This window comes from Neovison vison, chromosome 8 (genome assembly GCF_020171115.1).
Source record: "Neovison vison isolate M4711 chromosome 8, ASM_NN_V1, whole genome shotgun sequence".
In the NCBI taxonomy this organism is placed as follows: Eukaryota; Metazoa; Chordata; class Mammalia; order Carnivora; family Mustelidae; genus Neogale; species Neogale vison.
Genome location: NC_058098.1, coordinates 70,125,588 through 70,151,821, shown reverse-complemented (window position 1 = coordinate 70,151,821; position 26,234 = coordinate 70,125,588). Strand labels below are relative to the sequence as shown.

General features: G+C 50.7%; 1 protein-coding gene across 14 annotated transcripts in view; it reads right to left on the bottom strand.

Annotated features, from left to right (window-relative positions):
* Nucleotides 1–26,234, bottom strand: part of INPP4A (inositol polyphosphate-4-phosphatase type I A) — a 131,381-nt gene that overhangs the window by 5,371 nt on the left and 99,776 nt on the right. For 7 of the 14 annotated variants that reach the window (XM_044263863.1, XM_044263867.1, XM_044263862.1 and 4 more), the window contains 8 exons: nucleotides 22,729–22,761; nucleotides 18,780–18,952; nucleotides 17,434–17,557; nucleotides 16,374–16,500; nucleotides 15,927–16,067; nucleotides 13,404–13,501; nucleotides 9,570–9,682; nucleotides 6,566–6,720 (listed from right to left, as the gene is read on the bottom strand). In XM_044263863.1, coding sequence (XP_044119798.1) covers nucleotides 6,566–6,720; nucleotides 9,570–9,682; nucleotides 13,404–13,501; nucleotides 15,927–16,067; nucleotides 16,374–16,500; nucleotides 17,434–17,557; nucleotides 18,780–18,952; nucleotides 22,729–22,761 — 964 coding nt within the window. The other 7 variants (XM_044263856.1, XM_044263858.1, XM_044263866.1 and 4 more) reach the window with 2 other exon arrangements.

The following is a 26,234-nucleotide window of genomic DNA, read 5'->3' as shown; positions in this document are numbered from 1 at the left end:
TGAAGAGAAAAACGAAGAACCTTATCTTCTCTCCTTTCCAATTTATTTCTCTGTCAACCTGGCAGCCAATTCTACACAGGGCAGGAAGGTCTGGCTGGCACCACAGCAGCGAGGAACAGGCTGAGAAGGGCTTCTCTAGCTGGCTATGGCCTCCCTTAGCTGGGTGGGGGGATCCTGGGAGGAATCTCTGGGGAGTGGCAGGGGAGCACCCACAGGCCCAGGGAGCAGAGAGAGTGCTATCTGTAGTCAGAAGGGCCTCCCTCGTGGGTGCATAGCCTCCGCCAGGCCTGGAGATGGGCACAGGTACATGCTACCGCCAAGAGGCATCAGGAGCACCTCAACCAGAGCAGGGACTGGGAAGCTGTGGAACTGGAGCTGAAAGGGCCTGTGGACTCTACTTTCTCTCTTTCAAATCTTGGAGTGCTGACGCACACACTTTAATTTGAAGGAGGCAGGAGGTGAACATACCTCTCAAAGAATCACAGATCAGTGACTAGTGTTGTGTTGCTACAACTTAACATCACTTGTCACTTGGCATCCAGTGAGACTCCCCAGTGAGGAGTGTCAGGAGTTATGCCCCAGTACAGCCACTTCAGTTGTTCTGGAAAATACAGAGTGGCCACATGGCACTCGTGAGAAGACTGGCTTCCCCCTACAGGTAGGAACCCTGCCCAAAGGCTCCTGCAGTGCTCGGGAGGTCTAGGAAAGAAGGGCCTCCCCAGGGTGTGAGAAGGTGTATGAATTCTCAGAATTTAGCTTGAGTCTAGTATTTATCATCCGTTGCCAACCACATCTACCATTCCTAGAACGCAGACTCAGAACTGATGCCAAATCAGAGAAGTCCCCAGAGTAAGTTCTGGACATCCTGGGAGAGGGAAGTGAGGGGGCAGATTTTGTGGTGGACTGGGTTTGTGTGTATGCATGGGTGTAAAGTTTCTGGAAAAGACAGCTTCTTTAAATTCACTCTAATTTTTCTAGCCTGGTAAAAAGAAATCCACTTTCATAAAGTCCAGTGTATGGGGGAACCGGCTGGCAAGCAAAAACAGAATACGGCATCGTCTGAACTGGAAAACAGAGAAGCCACGGAGCAGTTCTTACACAGAATCCATGGAATTTCTCCCTAATTTATTCTGTTACCTTTACAGACGTTCGACGACTCCTCTGCCAAATGTGAAAGTTAAGGTTACGAACCACCTTGTTTCCTGGGCATTTCCAAGTTACACAAAGAGTGCTAATAGCATAAACCCAAGCAACTCCTTCTCTCTCTCACATTTCCATCTACCACAAGTGGCCAAAGGTTAGGCTTCCATTTTCGGAACTTTTTTTTTTTTTTTTTTTTTCAAAATTACCATTATTAACCACATTTGATTTTTTTAAAATGAAACCTACTGCTTTATGAAAAATAAATGTATTTAACTTTAACAGCCTTTTGTTCTTATCTGCACTGATTCCTGTAACCAGTCTAGTGATCCTTAAAGATTTCAAAGAGTAAGTCGAAAGTCACATGCAGTTTGTTACTTTAATGGGCCTGACTGGGCACAACGGGCAACTCGGTCACAGCTTTCGGGCGTTTCAAACCGGAAATTATAAACACAAGTAGAAATGTTATGATTCTGCACAGTATTTGCTACTGTGAGTTCAGGGACTATGCTTTGAAATGAAAGCAGAAAGTACACGTCCTATTGAATATGTGGATCTAGATGGGTCGGTTATAAAGCATCTAACTATCACTTTTGTATCTCTTCAGAAGGAAAGGAAAGGTTAGCAGTACATTAAAGAATAGTATCAAATATACAAATTCTCTTCAGACAGAGGCCCCTTCTCTCAGAAACAGGGCACAGGAGATATACAGGTAATAAATAGTTTTACATCAGAAGGTGAGAGATTTGGTACAAGTTAACTCCAGGCCAGCTAAACGGTGCAGTGACAGGGCACTGTAAGGACATGTTACAAGCACTGAAAACTCGATGGCATTTAAACGCACGAGTCCTCTCGGTGAAATAATTTGGCAGGTATTTACAGTTCGGAACAACAAAACGTCAAACTGTAAGGCATGAAATATTTCTCGGCAGACCACGCTTTGACACATTCCTTCTGTCCAGTCAGGTACACAGGTAGCTGGACATACTCTGGCACTTTTGTTTTTCTTGTGACTTAGTACTGCTTTTCGCAATGGTACTCATTTGCAACGCAATTTGGTCACCAGGTACGCTATGCTGAGGAAGAGCCACACAATCAGTAAATTGGGGCTCAGGGCTAACAAAGGGATGGAACAGAGGAGGCTGGGGTCTAGTCTTAAGTCTCGGATGGGCACCAGGCCGCTCAAGTTCTTCTGGGTGACTACCTCCCGTGTTCCAATGCTGTGAAAAGGAAAAAGTTTGGGAGAAAGGAAAAGAAAAAGGCAAAGGAAATAAAGGGGGGGGAGGACACATGCAATGAATTGTATCAAAAGTATGGAAAAAAGAGGAAAACCAAACAGTAAGAGTTAAACAAAAAAAATGGGATGGAGTCACAAGAGAAAGAAAAGATGATGTGCAGAAAAGGGTGTGGAAGGGGTACCAAAACAAAACCAGCACAGTCACAAGAAGAAAGGAGAGAAAGAGAAGTGAAAATAAGAAAAAATACTGTCGTCTACCGAAAACAAACACATGTAGGTTGACTAAATGGTTTTCCATGTTCGCGCTCTCTCGGCTGGCCAAGCACAACTCCATGCTGCCCTGCCATGCTCTCACATGCTGCCAAGACATGAATTTCAAGAAGCAAGCTGAACATGAAGAACCATTGGGAGGGGGTGGTTTGACCTTCTCACAGATGCCTGAGCAGGGGTGGAGAGGGGAGGGGTGTGACCAACTTTGCCAAAGCTGCCTCTTGATGAACCATTCAAACAACGACGATTTACCTCAAATACCAGTCTGAGCTCTCCCCAGGCCCGCTCTGGCGGTTAGGCTGAGCAGTGGCTGAGCACGAGCCGCCCGTGTCCCCGAAAGTTCAAGTCACTGTTCTACAGGCTGACCTCCAACCACGGAAGCCAACCAAGCTCACATCAGAAATCTGGGTGTTTTCCCCCTTTTGGTGCCCCAGAAAAATATACACCGAGGTGCAATATATGTATACATATATACATATATATAAAATATATACTCTGGAGCCATAGCCTCTACGAACGTCCACCAAAGTGGTGACACTGCCACAGACGCAGCAGGGATGCCAGGATGCCGCATGTGTCCTCTGAGGGTCCACCCAGAGAGAAGTGGCTTGAGGTCCTTGCTCAAGCAGACTTCTCCTGTGCTTTCCCAGAGGAGCTCGGAAGCCCTGGAATGGCCCTGCATGATGTGCCGTTCAGACTGGGGACACTTTCCCAGCCAGGGCAGTCTCGGGGGACAGAGGTGGTGTCACGGTGGCTACTTGGGAAGACCCACTCTGTGAGCGTTTCAGGCCCTGGGTAGGGGACAGAGAGGCAGCACGAGCAGTGAGCGGGCATTGGCTGTGATGGCTGGCAGGAGCTGGGTGTATGCGTCCTTCCCCAGCTCCATGTTCTGTGACATCACACCGGTAGCTGGAAATAAGCCCCGGTGGGAGTATTTATGCGAACACTATAGATTAGGGCTGTTTTTGGCTGTGGTGGAGGCGGGGAGCTGGTTGTTAAGCATTTCCTGGCACAGCCCTGGCCACTGCTCATCCTGGGCCTCCGGGAGAAACAAGGCCAGAGTGTCAGCTTTGCCCCCTTACCCCACCCCCTCTCTCCCCCCTGCACCCTTGCCTGCATGCTCTACTCTTCCATCTGGTAAGATGCAAGCGAGAAAGCAAGAGAACCAAAATGCATTCTTCCACTCAAGGCATGGCCCAGTATTTTCTGCTGCCTCCTTAGGGCTCCCAGCTGAGCCACAGGTCCTGGCCACGCTACAGCCAGAAATACTGGCTAGTGACCCAGCCACCTCAGGCTTGCTGTCTATGGACAAATGCATGTCTTCCCCCCACAGGGAAGAGTTCAGAAAATCACCTTAAAACAACCCACACGCGTGACGGTCTGAACTGCAACGCGGTCAGGCCGAAAGGCGGCAGTGAGCACAGAGCCCCGGCTGCTGGAACTACTGGGTTCCGGGAGCGGGTGCAGGGGGGCTGTGATCGAGCTTGTTCTTGTGTCATAATATCCAACATGATTAGTTAAGTAAGATTATATGTTTATTGCAGAAATTTCAGAAAAACCAGAAAAACAAACAGGAACACTTTAAAAAGACTTCCATTAAATGGAGATGGAGGGGGGAGGTTTAGAGAGGCCGAGGGAGGCCCAGGGAGGAAGGTCGTGCCCTAGGCAAGACTGCGGGGTCCTCACCTGTGACCCAGGAAAGCAACACTGACTTTACAGACTTGGAAGCGCACTGACGAGTGACAGGCACGACAGCACCCGGAGGGTGCACAAGCAGGCACTTGGGACAGGGGGTGAGAGTGTGATGATTTGTATTAGAAATCTATAAAGGCCAGGAGCATACACAAGGACACCCCACCCCCTGTCTGAGGTGGAGGAAACCACCTTCAGCTTAGACGGTCAATGGCAGCAAACCGAAACACTACGGTGTGCTCAAAATCGTAAGGTCTCCACTTATTAACCTGAAAAAATGCTCCCAAGAAAGCTAACTGAAAAAAGTAGGCTCAAACAACAGGCATAACTGCACCCAGAGCTGCGTCTGTTCACGCACGGGTGTGCTGTGATTCGGGGCCTGGCGATCTGGCATGTGTGTTAACTGCACTCCCGCCCATGTGCTTGTATGTACGCATCCACAGCTGAAAGAGGAGGCGTCAACACGAGCACGGCTGCTTGTCAACAGAAGGAAGACGGAGGATTCTGGGGGGGGGTATGAGAAAAACTGGTATAGGGGCTTATTCATATTTTAAAATTTTGCTATAAGGAGTATCAGTTTCTTAGGTGAGCACGTGTGGAGTGTGCTGAAAGCCACAGCAGCCAATCTGTGCATGTGTGGGTACTGCCCACACAGCCCTGAGACAGGCCACAGGCTGGTAGATGTGGCTGCCCCGGTGTCTTTCTAAGGAGCCTTGTTCTCCCAGGCCTCCTGAGACCTCTGTGCTCAGATGCAGGCAGAATGAATTGTTTTTCTCAATCACATTTGTTCCAGAAGCCGGGACTGGACAGCTGTCTACACATGGACTGTACACCTGACTCAGGGCCTGGTCGGAGCATACCTTATCCTAATCTTTGCTCCAACAACCACAGGTATCTCCGTTTCCTTCTACTTTTTGTGCTTCTTCTCTAACGGAGGCCTGCATCTCACCAAGGTGGCCCCTCGTAGCACCTCGCAGCTCACTCACAGGGTACAGACGTGCATGCCTGGAAGCCCAGGCCCTGCCTCCCTCATGGCATCAGGGACACTGAGCCTGAAGTACAGGCTGTGAGGACAGGTTGACTAAGGATGCCTGGGCAGGTGTCTAGAGAGTCTCCATTGCCTCCCTGAGGCCCAGCCCAGGGAAGGTGGTGAACTTTCCATCCGTGCATGAATCAAAGCCCCGGGGTCACAGATAGGGGTTTGGATGAATGTGGAAAAGACAAACAGGGACAACATACTTCCATTCCTACAAAATGCTATTATCAAGAGGCAGGAGCTCAGGCATCACTTTTGTGGGTCATTGTGAGAAGGTCAAACGGCAGAAACATACAGAAAGGATAAGAGAATCAAACGCTTTAAAGAATTTGGTGAGAGGACAAATGATACAGAACATTCAGTAGGAGTGACCGTTGGAAACGAGACTTTGACAGCATTGGTGGCTACATTGAAGGAGACGGGAAAACCAGGTTTCTTATCCTTTCTTTTGGTATGTGAGGTAAGGTGCTCCCCAGCAGCGCTTGAAACAAGGCATCGATCAACAGTAGACAGTTTTTAGTCCCGGGTTTCATTCTGCAAACACGCCTGCTGCCTCAGAATCAGAACATCATTAGGGTGAGGTCGCCACGGCACACGGACAGGTGGGGGGCTGCTGCTGTTACTATAAGACACTCATTTGACACTTTGCTAAGAAAAGCAAACCGTGTCGACGGCTAAAGAAGAAGCGGAGCAAACCGGTGCAACCTGCAGACGCCCTTTCTTCGCTCAAGTTTGCGAGGAGCTAATGCGCATGTTGGAAACAGTAGGTGCCTGCTGAGGAAGGCCTGGCCCTCGCTCCCACTAGCAGCAAGGCAGGGGGCTGAGGGCCAGCCTCACGCCCAAGGACTCGCAGGCAGCCAGACTGGATTTCCCTGGGCCACGCCCTGACTCCTAAGCTTGCCCTGAGGGCACCTGCTTTCAGAGCAGCCCTGCGCATTAGAGACTGTTGGCTCTCCTATCCCCCAGACTGTTGGCTCTCCTATCCCCCAGACTTAAAGAGAACAGGTCTCAATTTGAGACCACCGACAGTTTGACTTGGCAGACGTCAGAGAATTTTCCAAAGTCAAACCACAGCGTGCTGCTGGGAGTCAAGGGGCCCAGGGCTGGGGGCGCCCAGCGGGACCGGCTCATCTGCAGTTTACACGGAGCCCGGGGCAGGCGGGACGGGCGGCCTGGGCAGCGGGACTCACCTGCGCATGCACTCCAGGGCCTGGGTGAACACCTGTGGGGCCATGCCGTGCTCGTGCTGCAGGATCAGGCACTGCTCCAGCGTCACTGACATGGCCGTGCGGTCCTTGGCGCTCTTGCAGCTGGTGAACCGGACCCCGTTAAGGCGGCGGCAGACCTGCAACAGGAATGCAGGCTGTGCTTGGAGGGACAGATGCCACAGAATGGAAAGACGAGTTGCACGGGACATGGGCTCTGGACAGTCAGCGGTGGCACGTGGCCAGGCCAACTCCCAGGACCAGCGTTCCCAACACTTCTGCTCCCCGACTTCACGTCCGGCCAGAACCAGCATCAGAAATGAGGTCACTGCCTGTGGGACCCTCTCTGTCCCCAGTGACTTTGTCTCCCTCCCTCATGTGACTCCCCCCAGTGGCTGTTCCTTCCAGGCCTAGCCTCCCGCTTCTTTTTTGGGGCATCACCATCTGTGCGCTGACTGTACCAGCTGCCCTCTTCCAGAACATGCCCAGGCCATCTCATCACGGTCAGACCTGTGCTACAGGCCCTGGGCAGAGGAGGGCAGCAAAGCCCAGCTAGGGAGGTCAGAGCAGCTCCCAGCATGCCACACCCCTGGCCGAGTCTCCAGGCCTTTCTGGAAGGTGTAGCCCAGACCCGCTGTCTCTGCTCTCCTCTGCATGTGCACAGATGGGAAGACCTCAGAAGAGCTTCCCCTCAGCCACCTCTTGATGGTCAGGCCCCACAGGCCCTCCACCGTCCTCTACCTCACTCAGGGCCGGGCAGGGGTCAGTGCACTCTCCCCTTCACAAGTGGGGAGCTCAGAGTGTGGCGGCCTCCAGCCTGAGGAAAAGCCACGCAGGGCACCTTCTGTCCCCATAGGAAGGACATTTGGGGCATTTTCTTTGTACCACTAGATATAATTCTAGGTACACAGTCCCCAAGAGGAGAAAGCCCTAAAACAAAAGATTTTTAAGTTTACAGCAGCTTCATTTGGCAGTCCAACCAGATAGGAGTTGATGTGAGGCTACTCATGATCTTCATTTATCCCATTCTGTATAAACATTCATATTTTTTAATAAGGCAATATTAATGAGTTTGGTTCCAGAGCGCTGCCCGAGACTCCCCTGGGGATCGTCAATCATGTGTGGGTATCACATCAAAGACGTGATGTGCACAGTGTTACACATATGTGCACCAACAGTATACCAAATCACCCTTCTAAAATATAAATCTGTGAATTCCAAAACATCTACCCACAGAGCTTCAGATGAGGGATTATGGACCTGTACCAGGTACCATGCCTTGAGAACAATACTGGTATTTTGTGAAAAATCAAAACTAGATGACAGTGAGTTCCGGTAGCCTGTCGCACTCCAAAGAAATATCCGATCCACTGCAGTGCCCTGGAGGTGGTCCCACGCCTGCTTCCCAGGCCAGCAAAGCCAAGAACATGCAGCCACTGCCAGGAATACCACTAGGTAAGCAGAGGACACAGTGCAGTCCTAAGCACAGTGTCTAGAGAAAGAAGAAAGAGAAAAGGCCCAAACAAGTTCAGCCAAGACCATCAGAAGGAAGACAGGCTTCTTTTGAGAACAGACAAAAAAATTTTAAAAGGAAAGAAAAAAAAGAAAGACACTAAGCAAACCCCTAAGCTCAGCGAAGAGCGACACAATCCAAATGATGGGAGGCTGAATATGCACCTGCTCACTGAATTCTCCAAGCAGCAGAGTTCATGACCCAGACACATGGCACAAGCTAGAACCACAGATAGGTTCAAAGGACGTCTACACGTACAGATGGTATATCCAGAACTAACATGAGACTCCAGAAGGCAGGCAGGGGTGACCAGAGGTGCATTTTTGCATGAGGGGGCTGTGTGCCAGGCTCAGGCCTCCAGCCTCCAGGAGGCCAGGAGCCAGCTCTGGAGCTCTGTCCAGTCTCCCCATCCACGAAATGAGGGCCTAGACCTGACCAACGATATCCTGTTTAGCCAGGGACCCATTCTTTATACACAGAAATGAAAAGAAGTAAGAAAAGGAGGGCAGCTCTGATCAAACTGGGGATGGGAGGCCTTGAGAGGTGCAAAGAAGGGGGATGTTCAAAGACAGGGCTCCATGAAGACAGGCCCTCAAATACAGGGTCTCCGGAACAGCAGCCAAGCACCATGACCAGCTCACTGTCTGCTGCAGTGGAAGAGACCTGAGGTAGAGAGGAACACCTTCTTGATGAGGAGAACAGGAAAGCTCTAGAATGAGTAGCCCAGGAAAGCCATGAGGGGAGGAGTGGGAAGACAGTCCTCCTAATGGCTTCTTAGGCTCTGTGAACTGGGGGGAACCAGGCGTGAGTGGGCTGTGTGGTGTGTCTGCCTCCTCCAGGGGCAGAGCGGACACCCATCCCTCCCCTGTGCTCAGGCCAGGCCAGGAGCTGGAATGCCGTCTAGTGATCACTCGTGCTCCTGAGCCTACGTGTGCGAGTCCCCATGCTGGACAGGTCACAGTGCTGCCGTGGAGACTGGTTAAGGTCACCCCTCGACAGAAGTGAGTGAATGTCTACCTCTGGAACTCCACAAGAACATTTATGAGAAAATACTGGAAGTACTTGGGAAAAGAGGAGATTTGAACTGCAATGTAAAAAAAAAAAACAAAAAAACACTGTATAAAGAGACTGCAAGGGTCCCCATGGTCTATCTCTGAAGCTATTAAAAGATGCAGCAGGCAGTGCATTGTAGCTGGTAAAGATTGCCCAGGCTTCTGGAGGTGACAACTGTCATCAGCCTGCTTATTAAATGCCCCAGGGGATAGAGTCTGTGTCTAGCTCACTGAAATTCAGGCAGCCCTAAAGTAATGAACTCATAGGCACCTTTCAGTATCCTCCAGATTTCTCGACATATTCCATGGAGAGAAATTTGCTCTCTCCACTCCTGGCTGAGATTCTGATTTATTATCATAATTACGACTATTGGCAGCAAGTACCACAATCCCATTCTTTTCCTCAGTATAACGAGGGTACTACCTCAGCAGCTTGCCAGAGAATGTCGACGTTCTTATTCTTCCTGGCATGTACGTTCTGGCCCAGAAAACGCAGCAGCTCTGGCAGGCATGTCTGGCTCCGAGATCGAGGTAGGCCTGCAAAACAGGAGGAATCTGTAATAGCTGGTGGGGTACCCAACTCCACAGCCCACAGAGGTCACTGTGGCACAGGCACCTGACCAAGCTGGAAGCTTCAGTGACTTATGCAAGAAGAGGGTGTGCTTAGGGACCGGTCCTGGCTACCCACACGGGAAGCACTTAAATCACTTTCATGGCCACTTCAGTCCCACCTGCCAAAGGCAAACTCATCTTCTTTCAGCTCTCCCAAGGGGTCGAAGCACATATAGAGGGTCACGAGGGCGGGAGGATGTTAGGAAGACCTATCTGGTCTTCAGAGCCTCCGCAGGCAGGAGGATGCTTAGGGTGATGTGTCTTGACTACAGAAGGGGTTTGGCCACCCCTAGGGGTGGCAGTAGGGCCTCCTCCAGTGGACCTGGAGTGGACCTCTCTCTCTCAGAGAGCCTCCCTCTGCCACCTCGACAGTCTCCAGCCCTTCAGGGACCCCTTGAACTGGAAGATCAGTTTGATCACTTAACCTAAGAAACCTGAGATTTCCAAACCCCAGGATCATCAGAGAGAAAGATAAAAACCTCCAGGTCATATCTAAGAAAAGAAGCTATGGTGCCCAAATCCCCAAATTAAAACCAAACACAGGGAGTTCTGGGATCCAGCTGCACAGAGAGCTTCCAACACAAGCTCACTGTTATGTACCCAGGATCTTATGCTAATTACTGCATGCACATGATATAGATCTGGCACTGTGCTACTCAGGGGACTGGGCCAGAAACAGATGTGGAAAGGGGGCTTTTCCTCATGAGGGACTCACTCTGTGAAAGAAGCTGCGGAAGCCTAGAGGAGGCCTGTGTGTCTCCTGGAGGAGATATGGCATGTTACTTCCCCAGATCGGCTGCAGCTTCTCCCTTGCTGCCCTACAGCCCCAGTCAGTGCACACCTGCCCACTGATGAACTGAGCAGACTCTGGGGGTATCATTAGCTGTGCCCCATTTCCTCGGCCTCACAGAGCCCCGATTCTCTTCGGGCTGAAGGTGCAATGGGCTGCTGCTCCCCCGGCTTCCTAGGTTGTGGTCCAGTGGTACTGGTCCAACCTGGAGAGGCCCACACCTGGCCTGCTTTTGTCCTATAGGCCGCACCCTTCTGTGCCCTTCTTCACCAGCGAGATCTCCTGGTATCTCACATCACTGGAAAGAGGCTGCCCTCCAAGACGCTGAACACAGAACTCCCACTTTCTGACCACACGTCTCACTATGCCCACTCATCTGTCCTCCACATGGCCTCTGTCCCTCCTCCCTGCTCCCCTTCGTGGTGCCCTGGCCAGGGGTCCAGCCCTGCAGAAGACTAAACCTCCAGTCTGAGCTTGGGCACTCCACTGTCCCTGACCCCTGCAGAACTTGGAAGGTGGGCGCTGGTGGCAGTCAGCTTGGGCTCCTTCGTTGGGGACTCGCCCTCCTGCCTCTGTGTCCTCAAATGTCAAATGGGGTGAAACCAGCCCCCGCCCCCCAAGGCTGCTGTGAGGATCACATTAGATAATCCAGGTCAAGTATGTAGACAGCTTAGCACATGCAAGGATTTGACAAATCTGTCACTTTCAACTATGCTCACTGCTAAAGCATGTAAGGACACCTCAATACCTGGGAGTTCCCAAGAGCTTGGGTATTGGTGACCTCCAGCTGAAGTGTCAGGGGACCCTTTCACTTACAGCTTTCAACCCTCGCCACCTGGAGAGTTTCTGGAATTCCTGATGCCCACCACTCTGGGGTGGGGCCCAGGCACAACGGCCCAGGCTCCCCAGCGAGTTCCAGTGTGTGGTCAGCACCAGCACCTCTGTGGTTCCCCGGGCAGACTGAGGCCACCTGCCGTGAGCCTCCTCTGTGTCCCCCTCTCCACAGCGCCCCTGGTCTGTAGTCCTCAGTTGCTCCTGCATCTCACAGTCAGGGTTGCTCTAGCTCCTTCCCCCCACTGCCCATCTCATGTCTCTGCCGATCTCACATCTCTGCTGATTTCTGGGACAGACTGGCCCATCAAGGCAGTGTCATTTTGTCACTTACTTGCGCTGGCTGCAGCCTTCGCCACACTGACTATGCCTCAGAAGCCACCAAGGACTCCTTCCCTCACTCCCGCTAGGCACCCAGATAACACGACTGCTCTCCTGCCTGCAAGGACTCTCTCCCACATGTCCGCTGAGCCCTTTCTTCTCAAGCCACCTCCACACAGGGCTCTTCCCCAGAGACCCTGTCCTTAGCCCCTTCCCCTTACACACAGCGATCTCAGCCATAAGACAGCCCCAAGTCACCTGCGCCGCTGACCACAGTGGTGACACATGTGCCCTACCCAGCCTCGCCTATGGCCCATATCACAAGGCCATTGGTGCCTGGACTGCTCTCCTCACCCTCCAGCCCTGTCCCCCTGCCCATCAGCAGGCGGCCAGCTCATGTGGCCGTGACCAGCGCAGGCCCTGTGTCCCTCCACCATCTGCCTACAGCTCTCTCGTCCCCAGCACTGTCTCGTGCAACTGCGAGGCCGCACGCTCCCAGAGTGACTCCCCCTCATGCCTATCCTGTCTACCCACACTCCTGGTCAAAATCGAAGGGAGAAGAAGGTGCTGTGCACAGCAGCCTGCACCCCTCCTCCAAGCAAAACAGCATACTCTTGCTGATTCCAGATGAATCCCTGAAGGCTTTCCCCACACTGCTTCCCTGTTAGAACTAAACTAACATCAACTCCCCAGCCTGGCCCAAGGTGCCCTGCAACACAGCATCTCCTAATAAGGACACCTCTGTCAACTGTCTAAGTCCCGAGCCTCAGAGCCAGGCCAATCCTTCCATGCAACAAATACTGACGCCTGTGTCATGGCATTGTCACGGTGAGTGAGGGCAGAAATGTGCACGGAACATGGCAGGGCACTAGGCATATCAGTGACCAGGGAATGTGAATGTAGCCTTTTCCCATCTTCCCCCTCAGGAATCCCCTTGAAGGCACTGGTGTTACCCAGGGACCAAGTCGGCTTCCTTTGCTCATGGCTAGGGCAGTGCCAGCACAGAGAGGTGGAGCCCATTCCTAACCAGGCAGGGTCTAGTCCCACTCTTCACTGGGTCCCCTGGTGCTTTACCTGGGGCAGGTGCTCAGTAAGTAAGAAATCAGGAGAGACTTCCCCATGTACAGATAGTATGATAAGCCTATCTCTGCCTGAGTCCCGGGGCACAGAGAAGGCTGTTAGCAGAGTGATGGCTACTGTCACTCTCTCCTGCCTCTGGGGACACCCACACAGCACTAAATGTCTGCCTAGCATCTCACTTGACATGCCACAGGAGGAGGTGCACGGGGAGCTCACCCCAGCATGCAGCCAAGTGGGGCCTTGCCTCTGATCCCACCTGTCCTACAAGAGGAGCACAACATAGGCCACTGCCATTAGTGAACACCAGTGTCTGGGACGGCTTGTGGGAAAGCCCCGCCATATCCAGGTGGCAAGACAACCAGCCAGAGAAGAATCAGCAAGGGCCACAGCCTGAGGGAGCCGTCTCTGGTTGGGGCCTCAAACCAGGCAGAGTCCGAGCAGGTGAACAGGCTGCTGGCGGGGTGGGGGGGGGGCAGGGAAGCAAAAGGGTAATCATGCATGTTGGGGGAGCATCCGGATGGGTGAGCAGATAGCCTGAGTGGCAGGAAAGGTTCTGACACGCAAAGTGACAAAAGACAGATGACAGGTGAAAAAGAAACCTACCGAGGGTGGAAAAATACTTACAATCCTCAGGCAAAACTTCCTTAAACTGCTCAAAGTAGGAGTTTAACCGCACCAAACTTTCCACATTGATAACTTCTTGTAAAGACGTATCTCCAAACCTTTGGAGGTCAGATGGGGACACAATGAGTTAATGGTCTTCCTTCCCGCATGTGCTTAACTGCACTGAAGCTAACAGTGTTGAGTCTCTCGAGGGTCGGCACCCAGCTAAACTCGAAGTCACGTCCCTCCTCCCAAGCATCAGGCCATTGCTACCCAGTAGGTGACTTGTTCAAATCCATTTCATTAGTGGGAACCACGCATACTTGTTAGGGATGCCTCAAAGCTGACTGAAGCTCCACCGTCCCAGACCCTTTCTACACATGCGGCATGTGTAGAAAGCCCTCTCATGGCTGCTCACAGAGAGGCCGTGTGTCCTCCCATTCTGGAGCTGCTTACGAGAGGGTACAGCAATGGGACTTTGGCTGGGGGTGAGGACCCAGTCCTGTACTCGAAGCGGAAGTCACTGTGTCAGCTGAACAACCACATGTGACTAGCTGATCCTCCCGGGCCACGTGGAAGGCCCTAGCATGCTTCTCGCCACGCAGGCGCACCCTGTGTGCACCTCCCCGGTAGCCAGGATAGGTTGGAGGTGGGCATGCAAGGTGGTCATTAGGCCTCGATGCCCAGTCCAGCTCTACTACTGCCCCACTGAGCAACCTCCAAGCACATTAGCCTCTTTGTGGTTCCACATCATCCTTCAGCATGCAAGACTCCCTCCTGCAGGTCGATTACAGCCCCATCCACCCCGATGCCTGCAATGGCTTTTCCCCTAGGCACCTGCTCCCTCGGGGCCTGTCCTGGGACACAGTGAGCTGGTTTATTTATGAGCTGAAGGGCCAATGTCCCAAAAGCAGATGAATGAGCAAAAACTCGGCACTCACCAAGTCCTCCCCATAGCCTACTGTCTGTCTTACTCTCCTCCACCTGCCCCTCTGCTTACTGCAACGTGATCTTGCCTCCACCCTTTCCAGAAACTGCTCCTGCAGTCACCAGGAACAGCAGCTGCCAGATGCAGGGAGCATTAATGCCCTCACTGGGACAACCCCTGCCAGCATCCTGATGCTGTCCACTCTCCATGATGTGGGCTGCTCCAGCTCTGCTCATGCCTTAGTGGTCTCTGCTTCCTGGGCTGGAGGCACCAGCCTAAGCCAGCCTCCATCTGTCCCTGAGCATGACCCTTCTCCTGGTTCTTGGGCTCAGTGGGTGCCAACACACACTCACTACCGCCCTGTAGGCCTATGTCTGTTATCCTCTTCACCATCTCTATCCCACCCTGCCCAGCAGAAGACCAAACCTTCCATTTCACCACTGAAACAGCCCTTCAGTCTGTCCCTTCTCCATCTGTACTACCCCTGCCTGATCCAGCTCACCGCCTCTGGTCTGGACCCTTTCCAACAACCTCACCATACTTGTCCCCCTCAAAGTTTTTTGGTATGTGACCAGCAAGTGATCCACTTAAACTGTAGATGTGACTGTATCCTGCCCTACTCAAGCCTCTTCGATGTCTCCCACCAGCCCTACCACATCGCTAAGTGGAGGTGACCCTATACTCCGCAATCAACTGACGTATTTAACGGTACTTGCTGTGAAGGGAATTTGGTCTCTAGGGTGATGTGCTCTCTTCCTTTTGGACCTCTGGAACCCAGCGGTCAATAACAGTTGACTCCAGAGTATAGGTATTGACCGCTGGGTTCCAGAGGTCCAAAAGGAAGAGAACACATCACCCTAGAGACCAAATTCCCTTCACAGCAAGTACTGTTAAATACCTTTTTATGCTAAAACGCATATGCCGCATGAATATAATGATGACAGGAAAGGTTTTCACATACTAGTGGAAGGTCATTACACATGCCCAAACCTTCCTCCTCTCCAACACACACATATGCACACACACGCTTGTGAACATGGGCACATGTGACTCCTCTCTACTGTCCGGCAGGGGAACCTGGAGGGAGTTTATAAGACACAGGCCTTTGGAAAATCAAGGCAAGCCTCTCACCTGGCATATAGGCCCCTCTAATCTCACCACTGCCCATCCCAGCCTGGGGCCTTGGCCCCCAGTCCCACACGGTATCTCCGCACCTGCCTTTGCTCAGGCTTTTTGGCCTGAGATGCTAAGTCTTTCCTCCACCTCCTCATCTAACTCCTACTTACTCTTCAAAACTCAATTTAGCCATCATCTCTTCCAGGAAGCCCTCCCAGACCTCTTCCTGGGTCTCCCATCAGGACCCCCACTCCCTGCATTCATCTTCGTCCTTGCGCCCCCATCTCTCTCCTACCTGCCCTATACAGACCTCTCCTTTGCAGACCACATTTGACCCATCTTTGTGCCCCCAGCACCATACACACACTGGGTGTATGGCGGCCTTTCAAGAATGCCAGCTGAAGGAAGGGGGGCCAGCAGAGTCTCTGAAGAGGCCATTTTCTACCTCACTTCAGTGACCACTCCACCCACCCCAGGCCCTGTGAGAGCCGGGCCCGCACCTCTCGGCCAGCGTCTGCTGCTCGTTGATCCCCACATTGAAGAGGACGGGTTGCACCCGCAGCAGCATGCCGCTCTGGATCTCCCGAGGCAGGGCGTCGAACAGCGGGCCCGGCAGAGGGATCCGCACGTTAAAGCCATCCCTGCAAAACAGGAAGACAGGCAGAGGGCGGGTGAGGGCTGTGACGGGGGAGAGGCAGGAGCAGAGGTGAGGGAGAAGAGGAAAACTGAGCTGGCCTCGACATGAGTGCTGTTGGGCTCTCTGGCTCAGTTGTTTCCCAAGAGCTGCTCGTGAGCCTTTAAAGGTCTGCAAAATCAATGTAGAAGACTATGATCCATGTCTTTAACTGACTGAGACACAACAAAACAAAAACGAAAAGCACGTCCCAGGGAAAGAACATAAATTAAAACACAGTGCTAGTTCTGAGGATTAGAAAAAATCTTTCTACCGATTTCCCGTGATGACAGGCAGCATGTCAGTTGATGCATTAGAAGTGGCCTGAGTGACTTTGAAGGTCACGTTCCTCAGGTCCATGATTCCAAGGCTCATGTCCTCCAGCATGGCCAGCTCCTCACCTGGATGCAAGAGAGGGACACAAGGCTGTCAGGGAGAGGGGACCTGTCACTCTTCCCATGGGCTCAGCATGGCCACAGAGCTGGTTACAGATGGCAGGTGACAGGATCAGGTGTGGCTGTGACCAGAGGGGGCCTCTCCACCAGCAGACTCACTTCTCCATGGGAAGTGCTGCTACTGAAACCCCCTGGCCACGCTCATCAATGCCACGTTCCTGGCCCTCTCCTGGGGCCGGACAGTGTGGGGAGGCAAACCGCATGCACAGAAGCTCAGGAGGCAGAGCTGGCACTTTGGAAGTGGACAGACAGTCACAGAGCACTATGTAGCCGGATCCTTCTATTCTGTGGGGCCTGGCACTTATCTGATGTCTTGTAACTCCAAAGATGGACAAATACTTCTTAAAAAAATTACCTATTTTTACCCTCTCAGAAGAAATAAACAGAAAATGAAAGTAGAAAGAAGAGAGTCTTTTTTCAAGGTCAATTTGAAAATATCTATTTTTGAATTTTAAAATATTCCTACCCTTTCACCCAGAACCATCCCTTCTAACAGGGTAGTGGCTGCAGAAAAGGGCTCACAAGCCCACCAATACTCATGTACTGAGACTTATGGCAGCAGTGTTTTCTTAGGATTAATTCAGAAACAGCCCACATGCATCACCGGAAATTACTGCTTAAATAATTATCATCCCTCCTCAACTAGAAAGATCTTTGATTTTAACAACCACCACCAAGAAAACAAACGAAGCGGTATGTGTGTGTAACTATGCACGACTTTTGCTTGGTCCTGACATACTGTGATGATGTCTGGCTTTATTTTAATCAGCATGAGCTGCGTGCGTCATCAGAAAAACATTCAGGAAGGAAGAGCGGGCCTCACGCACGTCTGCATTGCTCCCGGACGCCGGGATCCCGGGGGCGCCCCTGGGGGCTCACCATAGGTGCTAAGCAGGCTCTCGAACTGGGCCAGCAGCCCAATGGTGTAGAGCTGCCGCAGGAAGCCGTCGTCATGCAGGCAGTTCCTCAGCTTGATGATGAAGCCGCAGATGAGAGCAGTCAGCTATGGGGGAGACACGAGGCGGGGCTGTTGTCAGGGGGCAGATAACGCCTCAAGAAGTGGTCCCCAGCCTGTGCCATGCCCTTGGCCCTGAGCTTCTCTGCTTCTGCTGCTCTGGCTGGGCTGCAGCAGCATCCTTTCCCACTCCTCCGTCTGGGGTGTGGGGGGTGCTCGGCTCTGAGGCCATGCAGGGCACAGCCATGGGAAGCTGCGCAGCACTCTACACTTGCTGCTCCTGTTGCTCCCAAAGGCCAGTTTGGTTTTGGCTCAGCTTCCAAGCCAACTTGCTTGGGCTTACTCCTGGGCTAGAACCTTCCAGAAGCCCAGAATTCATTCCTCACAGTGAATAGGGCCTATATACTCACAGATCCAGACCAGCTACGGCTGGAAACTGAAGAGACCACAACAAAGAACAGAAGTGCGAGAGAACGTGGTCACCCTGCAAGTTACCTCAGGGGGAGATTTTCTGAGGGGATGGGCCGCCAGAACCTCAGAGAGCAAGCCTGACCCTCTGTCACTGTTCACGTCACTAATGGGATAACTGGCATTTGCTAAACTTGTGACATTCACCTAAGTTCTTCCATTCTCCCAAATCACTGCAACAGCTGCGCACGAGCAGCAGAACTAAGGCACAGACCGCACTGACAGCAACATTCCTCTCTCCCTCACTGAACTGGGAAGAAAGGTGGCCATGAGGCCTGGGCCGGCCAGAACCCCACACACCTCGGGCAGGAGCAGAGCATGCGCACAAGCCACCAGTGCCCGCTGCCTCCTCAGGGAGAAGTGTGGACTCAGATCTTCTCTTAAACATATACTTCTCGGGGCGCCTGGGTGGCTCAGTGGGTTAGGCCACTGCCTTCGGCTCAGGTCATGGTCTCGGGGTCCTGGGATCGAGTCCCGCATCGGGCTCTCTGCTCAGCAGGGAGCCTGCTTCCCTCTCTCTCTCTCTGCCTGCCTCTCCATCTACTTGTGATCTCTCTCTGTCAAATAAATACATAAAATCTTTAAAAAACAAAACAAAACAAAAAAAACCATATACTTCTCAAGTAGGATTACTCCCTCCAGATTGAAATCTAGACCTATTAAAGAAACTTAAGAACCACAGGCAGGAGAAAGTGTTGGCCATCCTTGGTTTTTTTCAACGTGAAGTGAGAAGGATCTCCCAGGACTATTTTCTGGGGGCCGAGGAGCCCACGGGCTCCTGCGCGCCACTCCCAGGGCTTACCGTCTGGCAGAAGACCACATCGCGGCGGTACTGCAGACTCAGGTACGTGGCTATGGTGGGGGCGCTATCCTGCATAAGCAGGAACACCATCGCCTTCTTGGCCTTGTCGCTCATCATGGCCACGCAGTCTGTGAGGGTGGTCAGCAGGGGGTAAAGGGCCTCGCTCCATTCTCCTGGACACCAGAAGGAGTCGTTTGAGGAGGAAGACCGTTAAGAGTCAGGTTCTAGAAGTGTAGCAAGTTATGTGCCCCGAATGCCCCATGCCCCCCGCCTTCCCCCTACCCACCCCCTCTGCATCTCCTAACTCTGCTTGGCTCAAGCTCTGGCCCAGGACTGGCACTGAGTTCTGCCTGGAACCACCCTGGTCTCCAACATTCTGGCTTGAAGCTTTTCCAGTAAATAAGCAGCAGACCTCCTAGGGACCTCTGAGGTAGACCTGGTCTCCCCCACCTACTGGGGACAGTACTCATAAATGTTTAAGGTTATTCCTTTTGAGGAAAATGACAAAAAAGCTTCTGTGAGTCAACTGCAAGTCACCACTGTTCCATCACCCAGGAAGACAATGGCCCCCATCCTTTTCGAGCAAAGGACACCTCCATCCTTGTGCGGCCGTGTTTGGCTCACTTCCCACATCTGGAGGAAAGACTGTTCCACCGGGTGTCCCAGGTTTTCAGCTCCCAGAATATCCCGTTTCTGCCCTCACATTCTTCCCCACCCCTGACCTTCCTGCCTGGTACCCTCTATTTCTGGTTTAGTTTTCTTTGAGGGATACTAGGAAATTATGATCCTATACCAAAACAATTTTTAAAAATAGAACCCCCGGGGTGGAAAAACAGAGTTAAAGGTATTTTGGGCTTTGGCTCTTTTTTGCCTTCCTATTTAAGAAGGTATTTAAAAGAGAGAAGACATGCCCTCATCAGTTCTATTTATAATGGCTCACCAAGCCCAGAAATAGGCATTTAGCCACCACAACCAGCTGAGCCCCCCCAGGTGCAGCAAATGTGCCATGGGCAGGGAGTGGAGCCTTGACAGCACACGGCCCTTAGGAAGGGGTGCACGTCACAGAACGCCCACAGACATCACTGCACGAGGGAGAGGTCACAGGCCAGGTGGGTGGTATGGCCACCAGAGGGTAAGCTCAGTCTTAGATAAACAGAATTGAAGAGCCACAGAGAAGGGAGATGGGCTCCACTCCTCTCAAACTGTGTAAGTAGCACTTCATTGAGAAACAGATTTAGAGAAAGGCCTGAAAGTTGCAAAAGGACTTAATACTCGGTGTTTGGTTAATGCAGATTTTCAAATATATGCTGCCACTCAAAATTTGGAACTGCTCTCACAGTGTGTGGACAACGATTTGTGTCTGTGATGAAAAAAAAAAAAGGCAGGCTTAAATTTAGAAAGTCTGCAGCAGGAAGGTCTTAGCAAAGAAGTCATGGTGACACAGGACACCAGACTGAGGAGGGGACATGAGTCTCGGGCCCCAGTTGCTGCTAAACAGTGGTGGCCACGGACAGGTCTCTTGACTCCTTGGCCACATAGGTCCTTTTCTGGGAAAATGGAAGAGCTCTGCTAGGTGACAACCAATCTCTTTCTTCCTCGAAGAACTCTGTTCACACGTGTAAGTTTTATTCAGCAGCAAGTATTAAAAAAGAACAATGGTACCTTAGTTTTAATAGCCAAATAACTGGCATTTCATTAACTAAGTTAGTCATTAAGAAGTAAATGCTCATAAAGCAAGTGTTGGCAATTTTGCTTTGCTTTTCCACTTAACATGCATGTATATCAGTACATATGTAGTTAATATTCATTTTAATCTGAAAATGATCAAAAAGTACAAGTGGTCTTTGCTGACTAAGCAAATCTTCTCCATGCAATACTTTTTGACTTTACCTACTTCTCGTCCAAAAAAAAAAAAAAAATCCATTTAAATATGACTTGTTTTTTTTTTTTTTTTCCCATTAGGGGAAAAAAAGAAAAAACCCTGAAAAAAATTGGGAGTAAAGGAAGGATGGCTAAAAACCGCTAAGAGCTTGTCCTGGAGAAAAGATGTGGGTCCGGGTGGGAGACCCATCTGCCATGTGCCCAGAGAAGGGCTTAGACATGTCTGAATGACTCCTGAGTTCAAGAAAAGAACCAACCTCCATGCACGTGCAACTATTTGCAACTATTTTCTCATTTAATCCACACAGAGAGAATTATTAATATGGGTAAGAAAATAGGCTCCGAGAGGTTAAGTGTCTTCCCAGACACACAAAAAGAATGAGCATTTGTATGTGTCTAACTTTAAACTCTATGTTATTTCTATTGTGTCAGACTATTTCTGCCAAATAGACAGTAGGACTGGGGGGTAGAAATATATTTGGGGGGAAATATGAAGAAAAACTACATTTAGAAGTTTCCAGGCAAAATGAATTTCAGAGACAGAAATGAGATTTCCAGGACCTAGCTGAGTAAAGATATTGGGAAGCTAGATTTGATAAAAGGGTCATATTCTGCTCCCTTTGTCAAGAAAGTCTTACATGAAAAAACAAAATAAAACCCAGCTCAACTAAACAGCATCCTTAGTGATGTGGCTGATTCACTTTTGGGGGCAAGTTCCTTGTCTAGTTGCTAATCTGTCAATGCTTGATGACTGGTGGCCAATCCATGGACCACACATGCTACTTTGGGTAACTCTGAAGGACTTTTTCAAATCCATACTCTGCTCCTCCCCCCTCATTAACAGGGGAGGGAGGGAGGAAGACTGAGAAAGACTGAGAGAAAAAAAATGTGTGTGTGTGTGTGTGTGTGTGTGTGTGTGTATGTTTTGACTGAGATAAAATATAGCTCTCCAGGAAAAGCCAAAGGAACTCTTGGCAGGGGGCCATTTTAGTCCACTGATATTAACTGAGGACAACCCACTGGTGCTGCTAGAAATGACGTGGCTGGTCTAAAATTCATGGGTGTTACATGAGCTGAGAGGGTTTGCTAACACAGACAGGGAGAATTTGGGAAATCCCCACAGCACTGGTTTACTGCACTCTAGATATAAAATAGGTGTCTGGTTACCTCACATTTATATTCATTCACAAATATGCAATCATCCAATCATCAGACTGATTGGGTAGTTGAATTGGGGGGGTGCGTAAGCAAAAGCATATATTTGGGGGTCTCATGCTCACTGTGGGGAACCCACAAGCCACGACTAGGAAACTCAACATGAACTAGAGCAGGGGTCGGCACCCTTTCTTTGTAAAAAGGCTAGATAGTAAATATTTTAGGCTTTGAGGATGATGGAATCCTTGTCACAACTGCTTGACTCTGGTGTTGCCCCACAAAAGCAGCCAGAGACAGCACGTGGATGAGTGGATGTCATCGCCAATAAGACGTAATTTACAAGAGGAGGCGGTGGACAGGACTTGGCTCAGAGCTGTAGGTGGCCGACCCTTGAACTAGAACCATAGCCACTGACTCCTACATGCACGGGCAGCAGGGAAATTCCGTTTTTAGCACTATCTCCAACTGAGCCTGTTAGCAATGCCCAAGAACTCTAAGCTGCACCCAGACTCAGAAGAGAGGATGTTGTGTGATTGTGAATGCTGCATTTGCATGGCTACACCCCCTCCATGTAAGGCTCACATGTTCAGGTGCAATCACAGGAAGTGTTGTTTACAAACACGCACTGTTCCGTATCAGGAAGTCCAACGCAACCATGGACATGAATCATCTGAAAAGGTTTTAGGATGGGCAAGCAAGGAAAGTACCTGTGGTAGCCTACTTCAGGCCACCGCCCCCAACCCAACTGGTTCCTCACCAGATCTAAGAGATGTTGCTAACTGCCTCAAAGGAAGAAACTCCTGAAATATTTTCCTAACTCTGGAAGCACAGGCAATCTTGGATAATTCCGCTACAAACACTCCCTGAAGATTAAAAAAGCCATCTGCAGAAGCCTTGAATGGAAACCACGTACCTGGGCTGGACTCGTCAGGAGGGGGGCTGCAATCTGCACAGAAATGGAGGGCGACATGGATGATTAAGGAGCAGCACAAAGTTCAAACATGAACAACTCAGCACTTACAGCGACTGCGTTGGCAGTTGGCCGTAAGGTGGCTCAAAGGAGCAGAGAAGAGGTCAGAGGCAGGCCTGCCCGCCTCTTCCCTGAGAAGTCCCACACAGGCACCCGGCTGCTCTCAGGCAGCCGGGCCCTCTTGGTGGTACACACTGACTGACTCACTGACTCGTTCACTCATGTTGCTAAGACTCTTGAGGTAAGCAAACTCACATACTACAATGTGATTCGGTGCCCTCATCGATCACATTGCATGTGGCGGAGCACAAGTCGACTCCCAGCATCTGGAAGCACACTTGAAATGAGAGAGACTGACCAGCAAACTGATCAGAGCCCGCGGCCCTGCCTTGCAAGCGGAACCCGGGCTGCAGACTCACACGCTGAGACCCAAAGGTGAGGATCCAGTGATGAAACCAATATACCACCCTACATCTATGCCAATCTTAGAAATTTCAATCAAATTGAAAACTTTTATGATCTGAGGGAAGTCTAGAATTACAATGTCCCTCCAGGTCACTCGAAGAATGCCAATTTTAATTCAATTGCACTATGCTAACTCCCATTTCAGCAAGTGAAGTACTCATTTCTATTTATATTTCCCTTAACAACTCTAAAATTCCTTGGTTAACTGGGTGTGCCACCTGGAGGAAAACAAGTCTGAAAAGGGGTCATTTTATGTCTGCAGGATACTGAAACGGGTGGTTTCAGAACCCCCCAAAATAGGTGGAACCGGCTGAATAGAGATGTTTACAAACTGGATTGCCCAGAGGTGGAGGGAGCAAGGGATCCTTCCTCTCTAGTTATCTTTGGCAGTGACTTCTCCCACTGGCAAAGGGGACAGAACAGAGCAAATGAAAAAGGCCCTGTGAGCTTAAAACTTCAGCCTCTTCATTAGGCCCTAAATATCCTGAGATCAGTTCCCTAACAAAGAGAAAAATCTACGGTGGTCTGCAGTGATACAGGGCAGTGATTCTTAGACTTCTGTCCAACTAATCAGAATGACCCCAGGTCTTGAGAAACAAACAAACAAACAAACAACCCCAGATTTCTGCCTCTCCATAACCTTTCCTCTGAAATTCTGAGTCTGAGGGAGGAGGAAGGCCAAGGGGCCTGTTTTCATGATCATCTGTGATAACCCCAAATAGTTGTGAGCATCCCTGAAAAGGCACTGACGGTTACACTCAGCTGGGTAAATTCAATCTCTCAATCAAAGCAGGGAATATGTGTGTGGGGTGGGTGAGGGTCTCCTTTGGTACACTTGGACCAGTGGCTTGCACCTTGTCTGAGGCCATGGAGTCCCCTGAGATTTGATGACCTCTGTATACCTCCTCTCATCTTAGCACATAATCTCAGGGGGCATATGAACCTGGGGTGAACCCCCAGGTCTCAGGTTAAAACAACTTGGTCTGAGGTTTGTCTGAATGGCTCTTCAGAGATGAGGAGAGGATGAGTGTGTGCATAGCCAGGCCATGAACGCCACCAGACAGGGTGGCTGCGGGTGGGGATGCAGAGGGGTGTGGGGCACTTGTGACTTGTGCGGTAAGCAGGAGAAGGAAGGAAAGGCTCCCAGAGCCTCTGTGGTTCCAGCTGGCGGGGACTTGTCAATGGGTCCCGCAGTGGTGCGTGTCTGCCAGGCAAGACTCTGAGCTCTGTGGGAGAGCAAGCCAGAAGGCAGGGCAGCTCCTGAGCAGAAGATGGACACCAAAGACCTAGGACAGTGTATAGAGCTAGAATGAAAAGTCATGATGCCTCTCGAAGAGGCACAGAGTTCTTTGTGTATGGTAAGCTGGTGTGAACACAACCTGCTCATAAGGCTAAAACAACTGGCCCAGGAAGCTAGAATGGTATGGAAAGTCATGCCAGAGCTGAGCTCTGGCCCTTGACGGTAAGAGATTGGGTAAAGAGCTTGCAGTCTCCAGTCTCGTTCTTTCTGATCCTCCTGATCACATCCAGCTCTGAACGGCTTCCTAGCTATGCTCACAATTTTTAAATTAAGGATCATCCACAGTTAATTTAGTGGCATACGGTTTCATACATTTCTTTGAATACTGATCAGCCAAGTTAGACTCTCTCAAATGTATGCTTCATATTCCCATGACCACAACAGAACTGATTTGCATGGCAAACATAAGCCATACCCTAAATACCATAAATAAATGCTCATTTAAATAACTTGAAGGCTGCATTTAAATTTGTCTATATTTGACCAATACAGGATGTTGCCTAGAAGGAAAATGACATTTAACTTATGAATATAACAGAATATCTGATTAAAAATCTCTCTCTGGCATTTTTTTAAATCCCCATAAATTACTCTTTTTATATCTGCAGAAAAATTTTAAAATTACAAGCAAGACAATATTGAAGAGAAATGAGCAATGAGCTTTCAGATTTAAAAAAACAAACACAATTTACATTAAAAAAATGAGAAGACAAACAGGACAAAACAGTTCCATGAAACCAATCACAGGTTTGGGGAACTTAAACTACAGTCCTTCACAGATGGAAGGGTAGAGGACATGAACACTGCTGAATCAGAGGCTCAAGTGAAACCGTGCCCTGGGAACAGACTGCAGGCAGACTGAAAAGGTGAAGGGCAGCTTACAAATGAAGGATTTATCAAGAGGCTGTGATAAAGGAACACGCGTCTGCCTTGAATGAAAGCAGTCCAATTCAGAAATGAAAAATCCTCGCTGTCTGAAGGCTAGCCTTCACCCATCTGGGCCTTACTAACTACAGCTTCCCACTCCCAGAAGAGAGCAGTGGACACCAAAGCTAGGTCTGCAGCCACCTCAGCTGCCTGGCCCCTGACCCCCTCTGGCTCTCACAGCAAGACGTGGAAGGCCGCGAGAGGCAGGGACCAAGGACGGGCTGGCAGAGAAAGCATGCATGCCCAGTTTTAAGACTACATGATGGACAGAGTGTCTGGATGTGCTCCGTCTCCGCAGGCAAAAGACTATTTCTGAAACACGTTCCTGCAGGCCAACATCCTACCATCTACTGAGAACCCTGCCTTGGGGGCGGTGCCCACCGGAGGAACCTATCTCAGCCCCAGGAGTGGGTTCCCCCATCTGCCTGAGTGACCCACAAGTGCCACGGCAACGACCCCTGCTGGGTAACAGCACCCCCAGCTGATGACAACCAGCCTCTAGACCAGTCTGCCGAGCCCGCTAACAGCTCTCATCCAGCTGTGTCCCTGCATGAGTCACCTTTTCCTTGACTCTCCCACTTCCTAATGCAATCAGCAATCTGAGGAGAAAAGCATCTGCGTTTTGGCAGCCTTCAGGTTCTCAGACTGCTTTAGGAACCAGAACAGCCCAAGAGCCCCACCCTGACGGGCAGGGAGACCCAAGATGGCCTTAAGAATCTGCCCTTGCTGGACACACAGATTGCACATGGGGTCCCCA